Below are 15,404 nucleotides of genomic sequence, written 5' to 3' on the forward strand. Positions count from 1 at the left end.
GTAAGAGAGTATGTAAGAGAGTAAAGGAAACCTTACTAGATATTAACTGTATTCATGAAAATTACCAAGCAAATTAAAAAATACCAGTTTTAAAAGTCTTATAATGGTTTATAACAAACTGCAATGTAGTTTAATCGTGTTTTTCTCTGTAAAGTACCTGCCATCCTGGCTGGACTTGACCCCAGGGACATTGTGGCTGTGCTGAATGAAGAGGGAGGCTACCATCAGATTGGACCAGCAGAATATTGTACTGACTCCTTCATTATGTCAGTGACCATAGCATTTGCCACCCAGTTGGAACAGGTGAGACTTTCCGTGAGATTGGTGACTTATGAATAATTTGAAAACATGTAAAACATTTTAGCTTTCAGCTATTAAAAAGACTTGCAAGTAGACTTTTTTTTTTTTACTTTTGAGAAATGAGTACAAAACATGTTTTCTTTCATACTAGAGAGAAAACTTTTTAATTTAGAAAAAAGAATAGATTTTGATGATCTTGATTGTAAGATAATAAATCTTCAGGATTTAGGAGAGTGACCATCAGTTAACATTGTTTTCCATTGTGCTGTGTGGCAATGTAAGGACTGACATGAAAGGATTTTTAAATTTGTGAATAATTTACTTTTTGGAGAAACTTAAAATGTCAGGAATACTTTCTGCCAGTAATGCTTAATGCATATACAGTTTTGGGTTCTATTTTACCTTGTTTATAAACTAACAAATTAAGCTGTTACTATCATGGATGCTAGCAGAAGACACAGGTTCTTCGATCAGAAACGAAGGAATTTTTTACCCTTAGCACAGCAAGAACATGAATATTGGTATATTTCCTTCAGTTGCCCTTACCTTAAGTCCCATGGGGACTACACAGAGGGGCCCAGGTGGTTGCTCTGCACATAGTGGGTTTTATCACAGCTGAGGAAACTGAATTTGGGGAACCTGCCACTTTTATTGTAAGCAGTAAGCAGGCCTGGTCTTTGTCCAGGAAGACACATTACCTTATCTCTCAAGCTGCTTAAACAACCCTGGGAAATGTGCTGAGTAAAAGAGTGGTCTGGGCCTTGCAGTCTTGTCATACTCTGCAAGAATGTGTAGGGATGCTCAGGGCTCATGGTAGATTGCTTTCCTCCCAACAGCAGCTCAACACAAAACTAGCTGTTATTCCACTGTCCTTCTCAAGTCCACTTCCTCTTTTTTTCCCTCCTCTGCCATCAACTTGGTTTTACAGGTCTACTTTTCTTGACATTATGTTGTCCTGTAGTAGCTGAAATGAATTAATACTTACAAAAACAGATGATATGGCTTATAACTGTACAATTTTTATCAGATGATTCCCCTCCCCCTTTTTTCCCCTAAGAGACAGGTCTTTCTTTGTTGTCCAGGCTGGAGTGCCTTGGCGTGATCATAGCTCGCTGTAGCCTCAAGCTCCGATAGTCAGTTGATCCTTCTGCCTCAGCCTCCTGAGTAGCTGGGATTACAGGCATGTGCCACCACACCCAGCTAATAAAAAAGTTTTTTGTAGAGACAGGGTTTCACTATGCTGCTGAGGCTGGTCTCAAAATCCTGGCCTCAAATGATCCTCTCACCTCAGCCTCACAAGATGCTGGGATTACAGGTGTGAGCCACCATGCCCAGCCTTATTTACTTTCTTAGAGGAACAGAATATCCATGTAATCCACATTCACAAATGAAATATGCAATTAGTGGCCACATTTTTATTTTACTTGCAAGGTACATCAGGTAAAGATTTTTATCAGGAAATGTGTTTACTTTGTCACACTGAATTCATGCCCACTATATAAAGAACTTGGTGTTCTTTGAGTATTTACTGTTTCTCTCCTAATTTGGTACTGTGAATTTCCTTGTTGATACATATGTACTTTTGCGTTTATATCAGTTTCTGTATTTTTCTTCTCTTCTTAAAGCTCTGCTTCTGGATTTGTTATAGTTTAATATGCCACTCTAGTTGCAAGGAAAGACAGTTATCTGTTGGCTTTTTATTTATTAACCACATCAGAACACTCTTGTCCACATGTCAGATACTTAGGAATGTACTGTATTTTTACTGTGTTGTTACCATATTTTCTAAGCTTTTTATTTTTTATTTTTATTTTTTGAGATGGAGTCTTGCTCTTGTCGCCCAGGCTGGAGTGCAATGGTGCAGTCTCAGCTCACTGCAACCTCTGCTTTCCCAGTTCAAGAGATTCTCCTGCCTCACCCTCCCGAGTAGCTGGGATTACAGGCGCCTGCCATCACGCCTGGCCAGTTTTTATATTTTTGGTAGAGATGGGGTTTCACCATGTTCGCCAGTTTGGTCTCAAATTCCTGACCTCAGGGCATCTTCCTGCCTTGGCCTCCTAAAAGTGCTGGGATTACAGGCGTGAGCCACCATGCCCAGCTGAATTTTAAATCACTGTTTTAACAATTTTATCCTCCTTAGGGAGGCATAATTGTTCATATTTATTGATTACTTACTGTGTAATGCTTTGTATAATAGACATTGTGCCACCTACTCTGCATATTTTGCATTTAATCCTACCACAATCTTAGAGTTGATCATTTTCATTTTAGAGATAAGGAAACCAAGTCTTAGGAAGATCTTACGACTAGTTAATGGCCCAAGTATTTCTGACCATGTGGTCATTTTTAATGTTCTCTTGGTCCCATATAATGCTCTCTTGCCTCTTAATGAGTTTGGAATAAAATAGATTTGAGTTGTAATCTCATTCTATTTTCTAGCTCCTTCAACGTAGGCAAGTTACATAACCTTTTTGAGGCTTGATTTTATAGTTATACAGTGGTGATATTTACCATCTTTTCAGTTGTGCGTGAGGAATGAGGTAATATTAGTAAGTTGCCGACCATGTTGTTTGTGAGAAAGTACATTTGTATGGTAAAGTTTCCTGTGGGTAATTGACCTATTGAGTCCATACCTTTTAAAAACCAGTATAATACAGTTCTTGGTAATACAGGTGAATTACTGGGACAAATTACTATTTCAGTTTAGTTTAAAAAAAAAAAACACACACAGGTTGATGTCTGGCAAACTGTTTACTATCTCTATAAAAAAGTAAGCCAGATAGATTCCTCAGAATGTTAAACAGAATTACGACATGATCAGCAATACTACTTCTAGGTATATACGCAAAAGTATTGGAAACAGGTGTTCAAATAAAAATTTGTATGTGAGTGTTTATAGCAATACTATACACGATAGCCAAAAGGTGAAAACTACCCAGATGCCCATCAGTAGATGAATGGATAAACAAACTTTGGTATATGTGCACAATTAAATACAATTTAGCTATCAAAGTACTGCCTGTGGGTGGTGTGGCACACAGCTGTAATCTCAGCTCCTCAGGAGCCTGAGGCAAGAGGATCCCTTAAGTCCCAGCAGTCCAAGACCAGCCGGGGCAACATAGCAAGATCTCCATCTCTATAGTGAAAAAAAAAAAAAAAAAAAAAGGAATGAAGTACTGATACATGCCACAACATAGAGGAATGTTGGAAACATGCTAAGTGAAAGAAGCCAGACACAAAAGGCCACATACTGTGTGGTTCCATTTATATGAATCATCTACAATAGGCAAAAGTTCCTTCAAGCAGATTTGTGATTCCAGGGACTGGGAGCAGGAGAGTATGGGTGGTGGGGTGTTGCTGCTTAATGATTGTATTGTTTATGTTTGGGATGAAACTAGCTGTTTAGTTTTTTCCTCTCAACTTAGTCAAAGGCAATGTGAGAAAGCATCTAGCAATAAACAAATTTACAAACTTTTTCAGATGCAAGTCAGGGACTTAGCACATGTTACTATAAAGGTTTAATAGAACGGAGGATTGAGTTTGGAGCAGAAACACTGGCTAGTGACAATCTTGCTTCCTTCTTAAATATTGAAAGTTAAGAGTAGGAAAAAAATACAGTCTCTAAATATAGAATAATAAAGAATTTTTAAATAATTTCTTCCCATAATGGGAATAATTTAGAATTAAATATACTGTGAAATATTTAAGGGTCTTTATTTCTTAGTATTTTTGTTGCTTTATGATTATGAAAGAAAGTAAAAGAAAATGAAAATCTTCTCTAAACTCCTCCAGAATAATCACTGTAACGGATAGTATGTTCTTCCCCAGGATTTTCCATTCTCACATAACAACAGCTAACTGTGTGCTAGGCGTTGTTGTAGCAGCAACTATGTATCTCTTTTAATCTTTCCAACCCTAAAACAAGTGGATACACACAGTGATTAAGTAATTTTTCTAAAATTTCACAGTAAGTTACTGATGGAACTAGAGTTGGGGTTTGGGATCTGACTCCAGAATTTGTGACTGTAACAATTATAAGTGCATAGGTGTTCCTCTCAATGTGTGTAAGTCCACATGATTAAAATCTCCTCACTTAAACATGAATACATTTTAAAGTAGGATTAAAATAGCTTACATTTATTATGTGACTGGTACTGTGCTGTTGTAATCTAAGTGATTAGTACTTTTATTTTCACAAACTATACAAACTATCCTGTAATTTTTTTAAACCAACAGTATATCTTAGAGAGGGATCCTCAACCCTCAGGCTGTGGACTGGTACAGGTTTGTGACCTGTTAGGAACCGGGCTATATAGCAGGAGGTGAGCAGTGGGCAAGTGAACATTACGGCCTGAGCTCTGCCTCCTGTCAGATCAGTGGTGGCATTAGATTTTAATAGGAGCACGAACCTTATTGTGAACTACACATGCAAGGGATCTAGGTTGCGTGCTGCTTATGAGAATCTAATGCCTAATGATCTGAGGTAGAAGTTTCCTCTTGTAACTATTCCCCCTATGCCCTCCTGTTTATGGAAAAATTGTCTTCCATGAAACCAGTCCCTGGTGCCAAAATGGTTGGGGACCACTGTCTTAGATAACTTTCAAGTTAGTATGTTGTTATTTAGCAGCCATGCTGTATGATAATTATATTTAAGGCATCCCCTATTGATGAACATATTGAATGTTTATAGCTTATTGTTTAACAATATGCTAGTGAACATTACAGGTCTGTTAGAAAATATTTTATATTTTGTAGGACAGGAATCCCATCTCTTGTTCATATGTGGCCATGAAGCTAGTGACTCTGAAAAGTAACACTCATAGTACAAAAGGTATTTTTTTGGTGTTAATTCATAGGCCTCTAAATTTTGACAGAATAGCTAAAAACTTTATTGGAGACCTCAACTAAGATGTTATATATTAAATAGCCTGGATTAAATTTTTTTACAAACCTTTTCTCATTCATAACATAGAGCCTCTGATGGCTGAGGAAGTATAAGATGAAATAAAATATGTGAAAATAAGGAAAGCTCAGTTTGAAATACTTAATCTCTTTCTTCTAAGTAGAACTTTCACATATTCATGGACCAATTGAATGCAATGAAAACTTTAAAACGACATAAATCTATAAAGTCTTTTAGACTCTGCTTTTCTAAGATGACCCTTTTTTAAAACAGTAATTTGGTAGCAATTTGGCAGAAATTCAGAAATTTTATTTGAGGGTTAAGACATCAAATTAAAAAATCAACATTTTAGCAAATATTTTTGGAATGCAATAGATACACTAAGCATGTTTAGTGGTTTAGAAAGTAATACTGTTTTCTTTTTCCTGAAATGTTTAGTTAATTCCATGTACCATGAAACTTCCAGAAAGACAGCCTGAGTTTTTCTTCTACTACTCTTTACTGGGAAATGATGTTACAAATGAACCCTTCAATGATTTGATCAACCCAAACTTTGAGCCAGAGAGAGCATCAGTTCGCATCCGTAGCAGTGTAGAAGTTCTTCGTGTTTACCTGGCTCTTCAGTCTAAACTACAGGTGAGTACTGCAGCAAATCGTTTTTAACTGGAGGTGGTCTTTTAAGCGTTAATTTGGTACCTAAATTTAATCTTATTTCAGTAGTAGAGGTTATCTTTCTGCCACATCTTCTAATTTTTTTAGGTACTATCCTGTGTCATGACATTGTTGGCATTACAGTTACTTCAGAATTTTATGAGATAGCACCTCTTTTCCCCGTAATTGAGAAAAGAGGTATATCAGTTACCAGTCCTTTGCAATAAAAACAATTATACCTGGAGCCTAGAGCAGTGGGCATGGGCAGGGTTTGATTATTGTTAGTGGAGATACTATGTGTAGGCACACAGATCACACTCTTGATTTCAAAATATATATGCCTTACTGCTATTAAAAGCAATGAGGTAAGACAGCTTTCTAAAATCTGCCCTTGATTTGAATATTTTTTATTAACTCTTTTTGAATTGGACTCCATTTAAAAGCAAACATTGGCTGAGCATGAGCTCACGCCTAGAATTCCAGCACTTTGAGAGGCTAAGATGGGAGGATCACTTGAGGCCAGAAGTTCAAGAATAGCCTGGGCAACATAGCAAGACCCTGTCTCTACAAAAAATAAAAAGTTACTTAGACGTGGTGGTGTGTGCCTGTAATCTTAGCTACTTGGGAGGGTGAGGTGGAAGGATTGCTTGAGCCCAGGAGTTGGAGACTGTAGTTAGCTATGATCACACCACTGTACTCCAGCCTGGGCAGCAGAGCAAGACTCTATCTCAAAAAAAAGGTAAGTTAACCTTACCTAGTAAACATTACTCTTCTGTCTTTTATGACACTTCCTTTTGATCAAAACCAAAATAGGGTGGTGTTGTATATGGTTAGATATTCATTTGTTTAAAATAAAGTAATGGACAGGAGGTGAGAAGAAGCATTAGGAAATTTTAGTAGAACTGAATTTTAGAGATGGTTCTACTAAACCCAAGATATTTAGAAAACTGACGACTATATAAAATGATGACATGCAGGAAAAAGCAGTTTGAATTTTATTCTATATCTGACGTATCAGTCCTTACCAAAAGTATTGATTTATTTATTAGTTTCTAATGGAGGACATTTACATCATAAAAATACTTTTTCTTCCAGCCCATAAAAATATTACACCTTAATATAATAACTTTGAGACTAAGTTACAGGTCTCTCTTAACTCTTTCACTGATGATATTAGAGCTAAATATATTTTACAGCATGATTGCTTGTTGATTATTCATTAAAATACTAAGTTTGCTAAGGCTTCAATATAGTAAGGGAAAATAAGTTATATATAATTTTCTGGAGCAGTCTTTTTTTTTTTTTTTTTTTTAAACTTGTCAAAAGGTGGTAATATTGAACTTTTAATTAGCTATCAGTGATTAACTGTATATTCCACTCCAGAGATGTTCTTTTACTTACTGTTAAGCACTCTTTTTAATATGAGGTCTGAAAAGCAAGAAAAGAGAAATACTCAAGATATCTTATGAGTGAAAAAAACAAAACTATTTGAGGTTTTTAAATTCCAAATCAGGATTGATCCACTGACTTAGTTTTTGAAACCATATTTAAATTAATGGTAAAATGGAAATAGAAAAATGTTGAGGTATTTTTTTGTTTAAATTCATGCATTAGTTATTTTCTTATACACTTTTCATAGTAAAATATTAAAGTAGTTCAAAGAGGCAGAAAAAGGAGCAATAACATATGATTATGTAATACCAAAAGAAATGAAAAGGGTAATAACTATTATTGAGTTTCTAGTAAACTGTGTTTTATCACCAGTTTTAACAGTTATGTGTGAGAATTCATTACTTAGTCACTTCAGGTCAATGAGGTGCATTATATTTTCTTTCCGTGAGTCATTTTACAACTTCTTATTAAGTCTATGATGTTTAGGAAAAAGGAGAAAGTATAAAGCCCTATTTTGATTTTTCCCTTTCATATTAGATTCATCTCTGCTGTGGAGACCAGTCACTTGGAAGTACAGAAATACCTTTAACTGGATTACTTAAAAAGGGCAGTACAGAAATCAACCAGCACCCAGTCACAGTCGAAGGTGCTTTTACCCTTGACCCTCCAAACAGAGCCAAACAGAAGCTTGCACCTATTCCTGTGGAGCTAGCCCCAACTGTGGGAGTGTCTGTGGCTCTGCAGAGAGAAGGCATAGACTCCCAGGCAAGTAGTGGCCCTCCTTCATTCCCCCGGCTTCACTAGTCCCACTCATGATTACTTACAAAAGTTGAATTTCGGAAGAGTTACCTTCATAAGGATATATTTATTAATCTTAATTAGTGGCCTGTGTTATATGAGACCCCCTTTCTGAAAAGACGTTTCTGAAAAGTGCTGTGACTTCTGTTGTGGTTTATAAGTGATCCTACCCAGAGCCCTCTTAGCCTTTGGGACAGTCTTCTTGTGTAGTGGAAACCCACTTATGGTCTCCCTGACCCCCAACTCAGTTAATGACTAAGGCAGAAAAGGAACTCCAGTGAAAGAGAACATTTTTAGACCTAGTTTCTGAGAATCCGCATTACTGGTATCTTTTTGGTTAATGCAACCGAAGCCAAAATAAAATCCTTGGTTCCTTAGTGCTTTGTAGTCCTCATACTCTCTTTAGTCACTTTTCATAATACAGGTGATCATTTATTTGGCCGTGTATTTTTTTTTTATTGTATCTATTCCCAGAATCAACTTTATCTTGTTCTTTCAAAAAGCTGATCTTTATACAGGTTGTGAATTAAAGACAGAAAAACCGAAATGAGTGTTTAAAAGATATATATACATACATTTTTATTGGGGAGTGGAATAAAGGAGAGAAAGAAAGTCATACTAGACATCTGTTTTTTCTCTTTAGAAGTATAGTTCTCCATTGTACTGCCTTGGTAGGAATAACCATTCCCAGGGACACCTATGCCTGACTTCTTTTCTCAAATATCCTTTCTTACCCATTAGGATGCATTTTGGTATTCAGCTCTGGATATCATATTTCCTCTGTTCGTCTTCCTTTTTCTGGTCCTAGATGCTATAAAGAAATTTGCAAATTATGAAGAAAAATAGACTAGGAATATCCAAACTGGGAAAGGAAGCTTATATTTTTAAAAAACAACGCCAAGTTTTTTGCTTATTTATGAAGGAAAGTTCTTTGCAAATTATACTTTATTTAAAAATTGTTTTTAGTCTTTAATTGAATTAAAGACCCAGAATGAACATGAGCCAGAGCATTCAAAGAAGAAAGTTTTAACCCCCATAAAGGAGAAGACACTTACTGAGCCAAAATCACCAAGAGTGTCCCCTGTTCCATCTCACAACCAGTCACCTCCAACAAAAGATGATGCAACAGAAAGTGAAGTGGAAAGTTTACAGTATGATAGGGACACCAAACCAAATCCAAAAGGTAAGGTTTTTTTGTTTGTTTGTTTGTTTACAGATCTTTGAGGTATTGCATTTTGCAGCCATCTAAAAACTGACTATGAGAACTTAAATGAGTTTTAAGTGAAAATTATGGGGTTGTTAAGAACCAATAAGGTTGGGCGCGGTGGCTCATGCCTGTGATCCCAGCACTTAGGGAGGCTGAGGCAGGCGGATCACCTGAGATTGGGCATTTGAGACGAGCCTAACCAACATAGAGAAATCCTGTCTCTACTAAAAATGCAAAATTAGCTGGGCATGGTGGCTCATGCCTGTAATCCCAGCTACTCGGGAGGCTGAGGCAGGAGAATTGCTTGAACCCAGGAGGCAGAGGTTGTGGTGAGCCAAGATCGAGCCATTGCACTCCAGCCTCGGCAAAAAGAGTGGAACTCCGTCTCAAAAAAAAAAAAAAGAAAAGTAAAGAAAAAAACCCACCAATAATGTGTGGAAATATAAAAAATTTCAATGCAAAGTCATTGCAATCTATCTAACTTCAAAATAGAATTCGCTAAATTTATTTAAGGGATTTTTTATTTTACTTGTACACTGGAAATATCGTATTCAATAGACATTAAATAATACAGTTTTTGCAAATAGATTTTTTAAATGATTAGATTCTTAAATATGTTGAATTTTAGAGAGAACAGTTATTAACTGCCTCTTATAGTAAACTCATAATAGCCATTTTTATCCTAAAGTTAAGGGAGAGTCTGATAATGCATGATTATCTGATTTAATAAAAAATTTCCTTCCATTGCAGTTATAGTTAGTAGTGTAAATAACTAGTAGTGGATTAAGAGTTAGATCTCTTTGCTGTAAGTTAGATCTCTGTCACTGAGTAGCTGTGTGACTTAGGCCACTCACCAAGTATCTCTGATCTATAATAGGGTTGGACTAGATATCTGTCTTCTTAAGTTTTAGCCTTCTGTTATTTTAAATATGCCTACAATAACCAAAACTACTTTAAAAAGGTGATGTCATTATATCAGTAAGTCTCATATACAGCCCTTCAAATGTTAAGTTATGTGCCTCCTGGAAATAAGTTAGTGCCTGCTAGGCTGCAGTCATACATATTTCTCTGTTGGTTCTGTACATTTTCTATGTGTGTTGAGAGTAAGCTCTTCTTCCACACAATTCTAGAATGGAAATTGAAACCTGGGTTATTTTGTGTGAGTTACTTTTAAGATACTTATACCTCAATTCATATGTTCATGAGACAAAATAGCCCAATTCCTGCTTAAAGGTAAATGAGATGATAGCCTTAAACTATCTGTACAATTTAAGAGAAACTGTTAGCAAGTGTCATTGTTTTGTTTTATTTTATGTTCATTTTAGCCAGTTCTTCTGTACCTGCTTCACTGGCCCAGCCAGTGACTACATCCAATGCTTCAGAAGTAGCTTCAGGACAGAAGATTGCTGTTCCAGCAACATCACATCATTTTTGCTTTTCAATAGACTTAAGGAGTATACATGCCTTGGAGATTGGTTTTCCAATCAACTGTATATTAAGGTGTGATTTGATTTTGTTTCAAAGTATTATTTTCTGAAGAGAAAGGACTTTCCTGTGTTTGGGGAATTGCAAAGAGAAATGGTCACCAAAGAAGTTATAACATTTGTTAAATCAGTGGACTAAAAGGGGGTAAGGCTATATCCTAATGATTTCGAATTCAAACAAGGGTAGCATTGGTAGAGGAGAGGTAACTGTCTTATCTATTCTGTTATAATAATTGTAGGCATTTATAATAATTTAAGTAATATAACTATTATATGTATTTTGATATACATAATATGCCATTTAAAGTACAGTGCCTCTTAAACTTCAAAAGTGCTTTTTTTCTGGAAAAAGGTATTACCGGTCAAAATAATGGTAGTGTATTATCTGATTTTTCTATATAACTGTATTATAATGGGAGCTCATATTCCTAATACCCACATTTCATAGCTATGAATCTAAACACCATACTTAATCAGCTGTAAGTGGAATGTGTCTACATTGTTCTATATTAAGAATTTTATATAATATATATGTCAGTTAAGTAGTTTTACACAATTTGTTTTTAATGATGTTACATTTTTATAGTCTTTTGTGCCTGAGATATAAATTAAATATAATACAATAATGTGTTTAGTTTGGGGTAGTTAGCATCTCCTCATAAATTTCTTTGGAACAAGCATTAGCATTTACAAAAGTTGAGGAAATAAATTGTTAAATCCACTTAACACTCTTTATAGAATTCACTGGATACAGACTAATAGTTCTATCTTTGGATCATTTTAAGGCACTTTAAAAATGCTGACCATTTAACTTTTTCTGTTTGATAAATTTTCATACAATGCTCTCTATTGGTATGGAATTGTAGTTTGCAACTGTATCATGGAATTTGTTAGGTAACACTGGTATTTGAAAAGTTTCTCATCTGCATGACTTCCTTTATTTATTTATTTTTCTTTTAATCACTAAATCCTGTAGTGTGGTGGTAAGCATAGGGAGTTGAAACTCTAGGGCACTTAACTTTCTCAGAGATAACTTGATTTAAATGGATATGTAATTATATAGGAATTGGGTGAATACATAGAATTCTTGTTGGAAAGCAGTTTTTACTATTAGTGTTTAAATTTTAGTTCTCATATATGAATAACAAGATGCAAGATTAAATTTGAGCATTATAATATCTTTATATTTGGCTTTAAATACAAAGTAAGTTCAGCAGTAGTCAAGCATTCTTCCATTTAATCTAGCGTGGGTTTGTGATGAAAGGGAGAAACAGTGTTGTTATGTCACTCTCTGATTCATCCATAATACATTCAAATTGCTTGCATCCTTGCAAGATTACCATAATTACCAGATTACCCTGAATGCATCCTTTTGGAGTTGACTAAGGGCTTTTTATCCCATAAAAAATCAGGACACTATTGTATAAAATAAACTAGGTTTACAAATAAATTTAGGAAACATTTCTTGAATATTATATATGGCAGAAACTGCCTGTGTCCCTGGGAGTGCAAAGATAAAAAAGGTAGGACGTGTGCCCTCAAGAAACTTTTTACACAGATGGCAGATTGGTATTTCTACCATGTTTCTATTAGAAAGTTATATTTGCTCATAATATTCATATTGTACTTTTTTCCTAAAAAACAGACTAAATCTCGTCTGTATACCATATCATAAGATTTTTTTTTTTTTTTTTAAATTCTAGGTACTCATATCCATTCTTTGGAAGTGCAGCTCCTATTATGACTAATCCTCCTGTAGAAGTTCGGAAAAACATGGAAGTTTTTCTTCCGCAATCTTACTGTGCATTTGATTTTGCAACTATGCCTCATCAGCTGCAAGACACTTTCTTAAGGTAATGCATACAGTGTATGTATGATATTAATTATTTTAAGTCAATTCTTGAAAATTTGTATTTTATTAAAAAGGAATTCCTATAGGTTTAAATCCATAGCAGTTTATGCATTTGAGGATCAAGAAACAAATTTACTAATGATGTGTATGAAATTTGTGCATCTGCTACAGGGTTTTGCATGGTTTATTATAAAGGTTCTTTTTAGATTTTCCTATCTTATTTACCTGAATTTAGATATTTTAACTTTGTTAAAACAAACTATATGTAATGAGGGACCTTTGAAAAGTGGTCTTGCCTTTTCCTAATATAATATGGGAAGATAAAAAGCTAAGAACTAAATATTTTTGTTGATTCACTGAATCAAAAAAAATTGTTTTTTCTAATTTTCTGAACCTATAACTAGAGATGTTAATCTGACTATCTGAAATGGATTCATGAAAAAATCTGAGATCTGCAAAACACCTTTACTTTCTCAGAGTATCACAATTCAAATTTATACATTATTTTAAAAAGAATGAAGGGTAACTTAAATCTAACCATTTGTGGTAATTGCAGCATTTGAAGGTTTTTATTACATAGAAAATGGTACAAAAAATGTAATAGTAGGCCTGGCATGGTGGCTTACATCTGTAATCCCAACACTTTGGGAGGCCAACGTGAGCAGATTGCTTTGAGCCCAGGGATTTGAGACTAGCCTGGGCAAAATGGCGAAACCCTGTCTCTACAAAAAATACAAAAATTAGCCAGCATGGTGGTACGCACCTGCAGTCCCAGCTACTCAGGGGGCTAAAATGGGAGGATCACTTGAGCCCAGGAGGTTGAGGCTGTCGTGAGTTGTGACTATGCCACTGCACAGCAGTCTGAGTGGCAGAGCAAGACTCTGTCTCAAAAAAAAAAAAAAAGTATAGTCATGAATTACTTAAAGATAGGGATACATTATGAAAAATACATTATTAGATAATTCTATTGTTGTGAACATTGTAGAATGTATGTACTTAGACAAACTTGGACGGTATAACCTACTGTGCACCTAAGCTAGATGGTATAGCCCATTGCTTCTAGACTGCGAACCTGCACAGCATGTGATTGTACTGACTACTGTAGGCAGTTGGATAAAGATAAGTATTTGTGTATCTAAACAGAAAAGATATAGTAAAAAATATGATATAATTTTATGGAACCACCATTGTATACGAGGCTCATCATTGATGGAAACATCATTTCATATTTGCTGCCTGTGAAATTTAGTGTTCAGTCTAACAATTGTGTTAGATGACATTCCAGGTAACAAAAAACATCTTTGACTCCATTAAGGGAATTCAAAGAATTTAGTTCAGAAAAGACTTTAGGTCAGAGTTGATAGGTATGAACACATGTTTCTCTCTTCCTTAGGATTCCATTACTGGTTGAACTATGGCACAAGGATAAAATGAGTAAAGATTTACTTCTGGGAATTGCAAGAATCCAGCTTTCTAATGTCTTGTCTTCAGAAAAAACTCGTTTTTTAGGTTCCAATGGTGAACAGTGTTGGCGTCAAACTTACAGTGAAAGTGTGCCTATTATAGCAGCACAAGGGTAATGCATTTCACAGAATTGGTCTTTGCTTTTTCTTTTTAATTCGTTGAATGATTTTGATTAGCCAGCTACCATTTCACCCTTTCATAACCTCTTTTTTCTGATCCACCACTTCACCCTTTCATAATCTCTTTTTTCTGATCTTCTCTGACCTGTGGCAGCTATACCCCACTTTGCCCTTTAGCTTTCTGATACGCATTTCACCTCACAAAAGTCAAGAGTCTGTGCTACCATGGTATTGTAATAGTCAGATGGCTAATTATTTTCCTTCCTCTCTCTAGCTTTAGAATTTTAAATGCAGGACCTATTTTTTTTATTTTGTAATTTGAGATTAAACTTTATAATGTGTTTTATATTATTTTGCATTGGGAATGGCTGAGACTCTTTTCCCACTTAAAATATTTTACTCCTACCCCAAATCAAAAGTCTGAGGACATTATAGATATTTGGCATTCAGAGGCGGTTTTTAAAATAATTATTGGTTTTTTTGCCCTGAACTTCACTGCTACAAAGAAAAACTTGGGTTTTTGTTAACATATTTTAAATACAGTAAAATACTTGTTGAATTATCTTTTTAAAATTAACAATAAAAGTTTAAAATTTAATTTAACATTATATATCATATGCCCTTTATTGTTAAAGACTAAAAAAAAGATAGAAATAAGGCTTAGTAAAATTTTAGATCTAAAAGTATTATTGAAATGTCTTTCCTCACTCCTCACCATTCGTAGCCATTTTGTTTCAACTCCTATTGTTGAAGAATCTTTCTTAAAAATTAGCATTTTTTCTGTCATCATAAGATAAAATCATTAATAATGAAAGCTATTTTAATGCTGCCTGTTTGTTATGAATATTTACTTTTATTGCCCTACTTTGTAGACAGAAAGTTTTAGGAGATTTACTTAAGTGAGAACCTTAGCTACTCTCAGGAGTTTCTGTCAGATACAGTAATGCTTCATTTAACCTTATTCATTTCTTCTGAAATCCGTGAGATTACAAGAAGAAAATGTAAAAGTTGGTTAATTAAGATTTCTAATTGTGTGAGAACCATTCATTCAAGTTTTGTTTGACCAGAGTATAGTTGATTTAGACAAAATCATGGTTTTGTATTGCTAATATTTTATTTTCTTCTAATATTTTCTCTTGTTTTCATTTGGCTAATGGCAAATGCTGCATGCAGTTCTATGATGCAAAGAGGTGCTCATTATGATAATACTAACATATAATTATCCTAGAAGCAT

The 15,404-nt window shown here is 34.9% G+C and overlaps 1 protein-coding gene across 3 annotated transcripts in view; it reads left to right on the top strand.

The window, feature by feature from the left end:
• The window catches only part of CEP120 (centrosomal protein 120kDa), a 75,292-nt gene that overhangs the window by 22,175 nt on the left and 37,713 nt on the right, over positions 1-15,404 (top strand). For all 3 annotated transcript variants that reach the window (XM_011987772.1, XM_011987773.1, XM_011987771.1), the window contains 7 exons: positions 155-303; positions 5,642-5,839; positions 7,784-8,011; positions 9,011-9,227; positions 10,577-10,751; positions 12,439-12,588; positions 13,981-14,163. In XM_011987772.1, coding sequence (XP_011843162.1) covers positions 155-303; positions 5,642-5,839; positions 7,784-8,011; positions 9,011-9,227; positions 10,577-10,751; positions 12,439-12,588; positions 13,981-14,163 — 1,300 coding nt within the window. The remainder of the gene's footprint in view (positions 1-154; positions 304-5,641; positions 5,840-7,783; positions 8,012-9,010; positions 9,228-10,576; positions 10,752-12,438; positions 12,589-13,980; positions 14,164-15,404) is intronic.

Source organism: Mandrillus leucophaeus, unplaced genomic scaffold, assembly GCF_000951045.1.
Source record: "Mandrillus leucophaeus isolate KB7577 unplaced genomic scaffold, Mleu.le_1.0 Scaffold316, whole genome shotgun sequence".
NCBI classification, from domain to species: Eukaryota; Metazoa; Chordata; class Mammalia; order Primates; family Cercopithecidae; genus Mandrillus; species Mandrillus leucophaeus.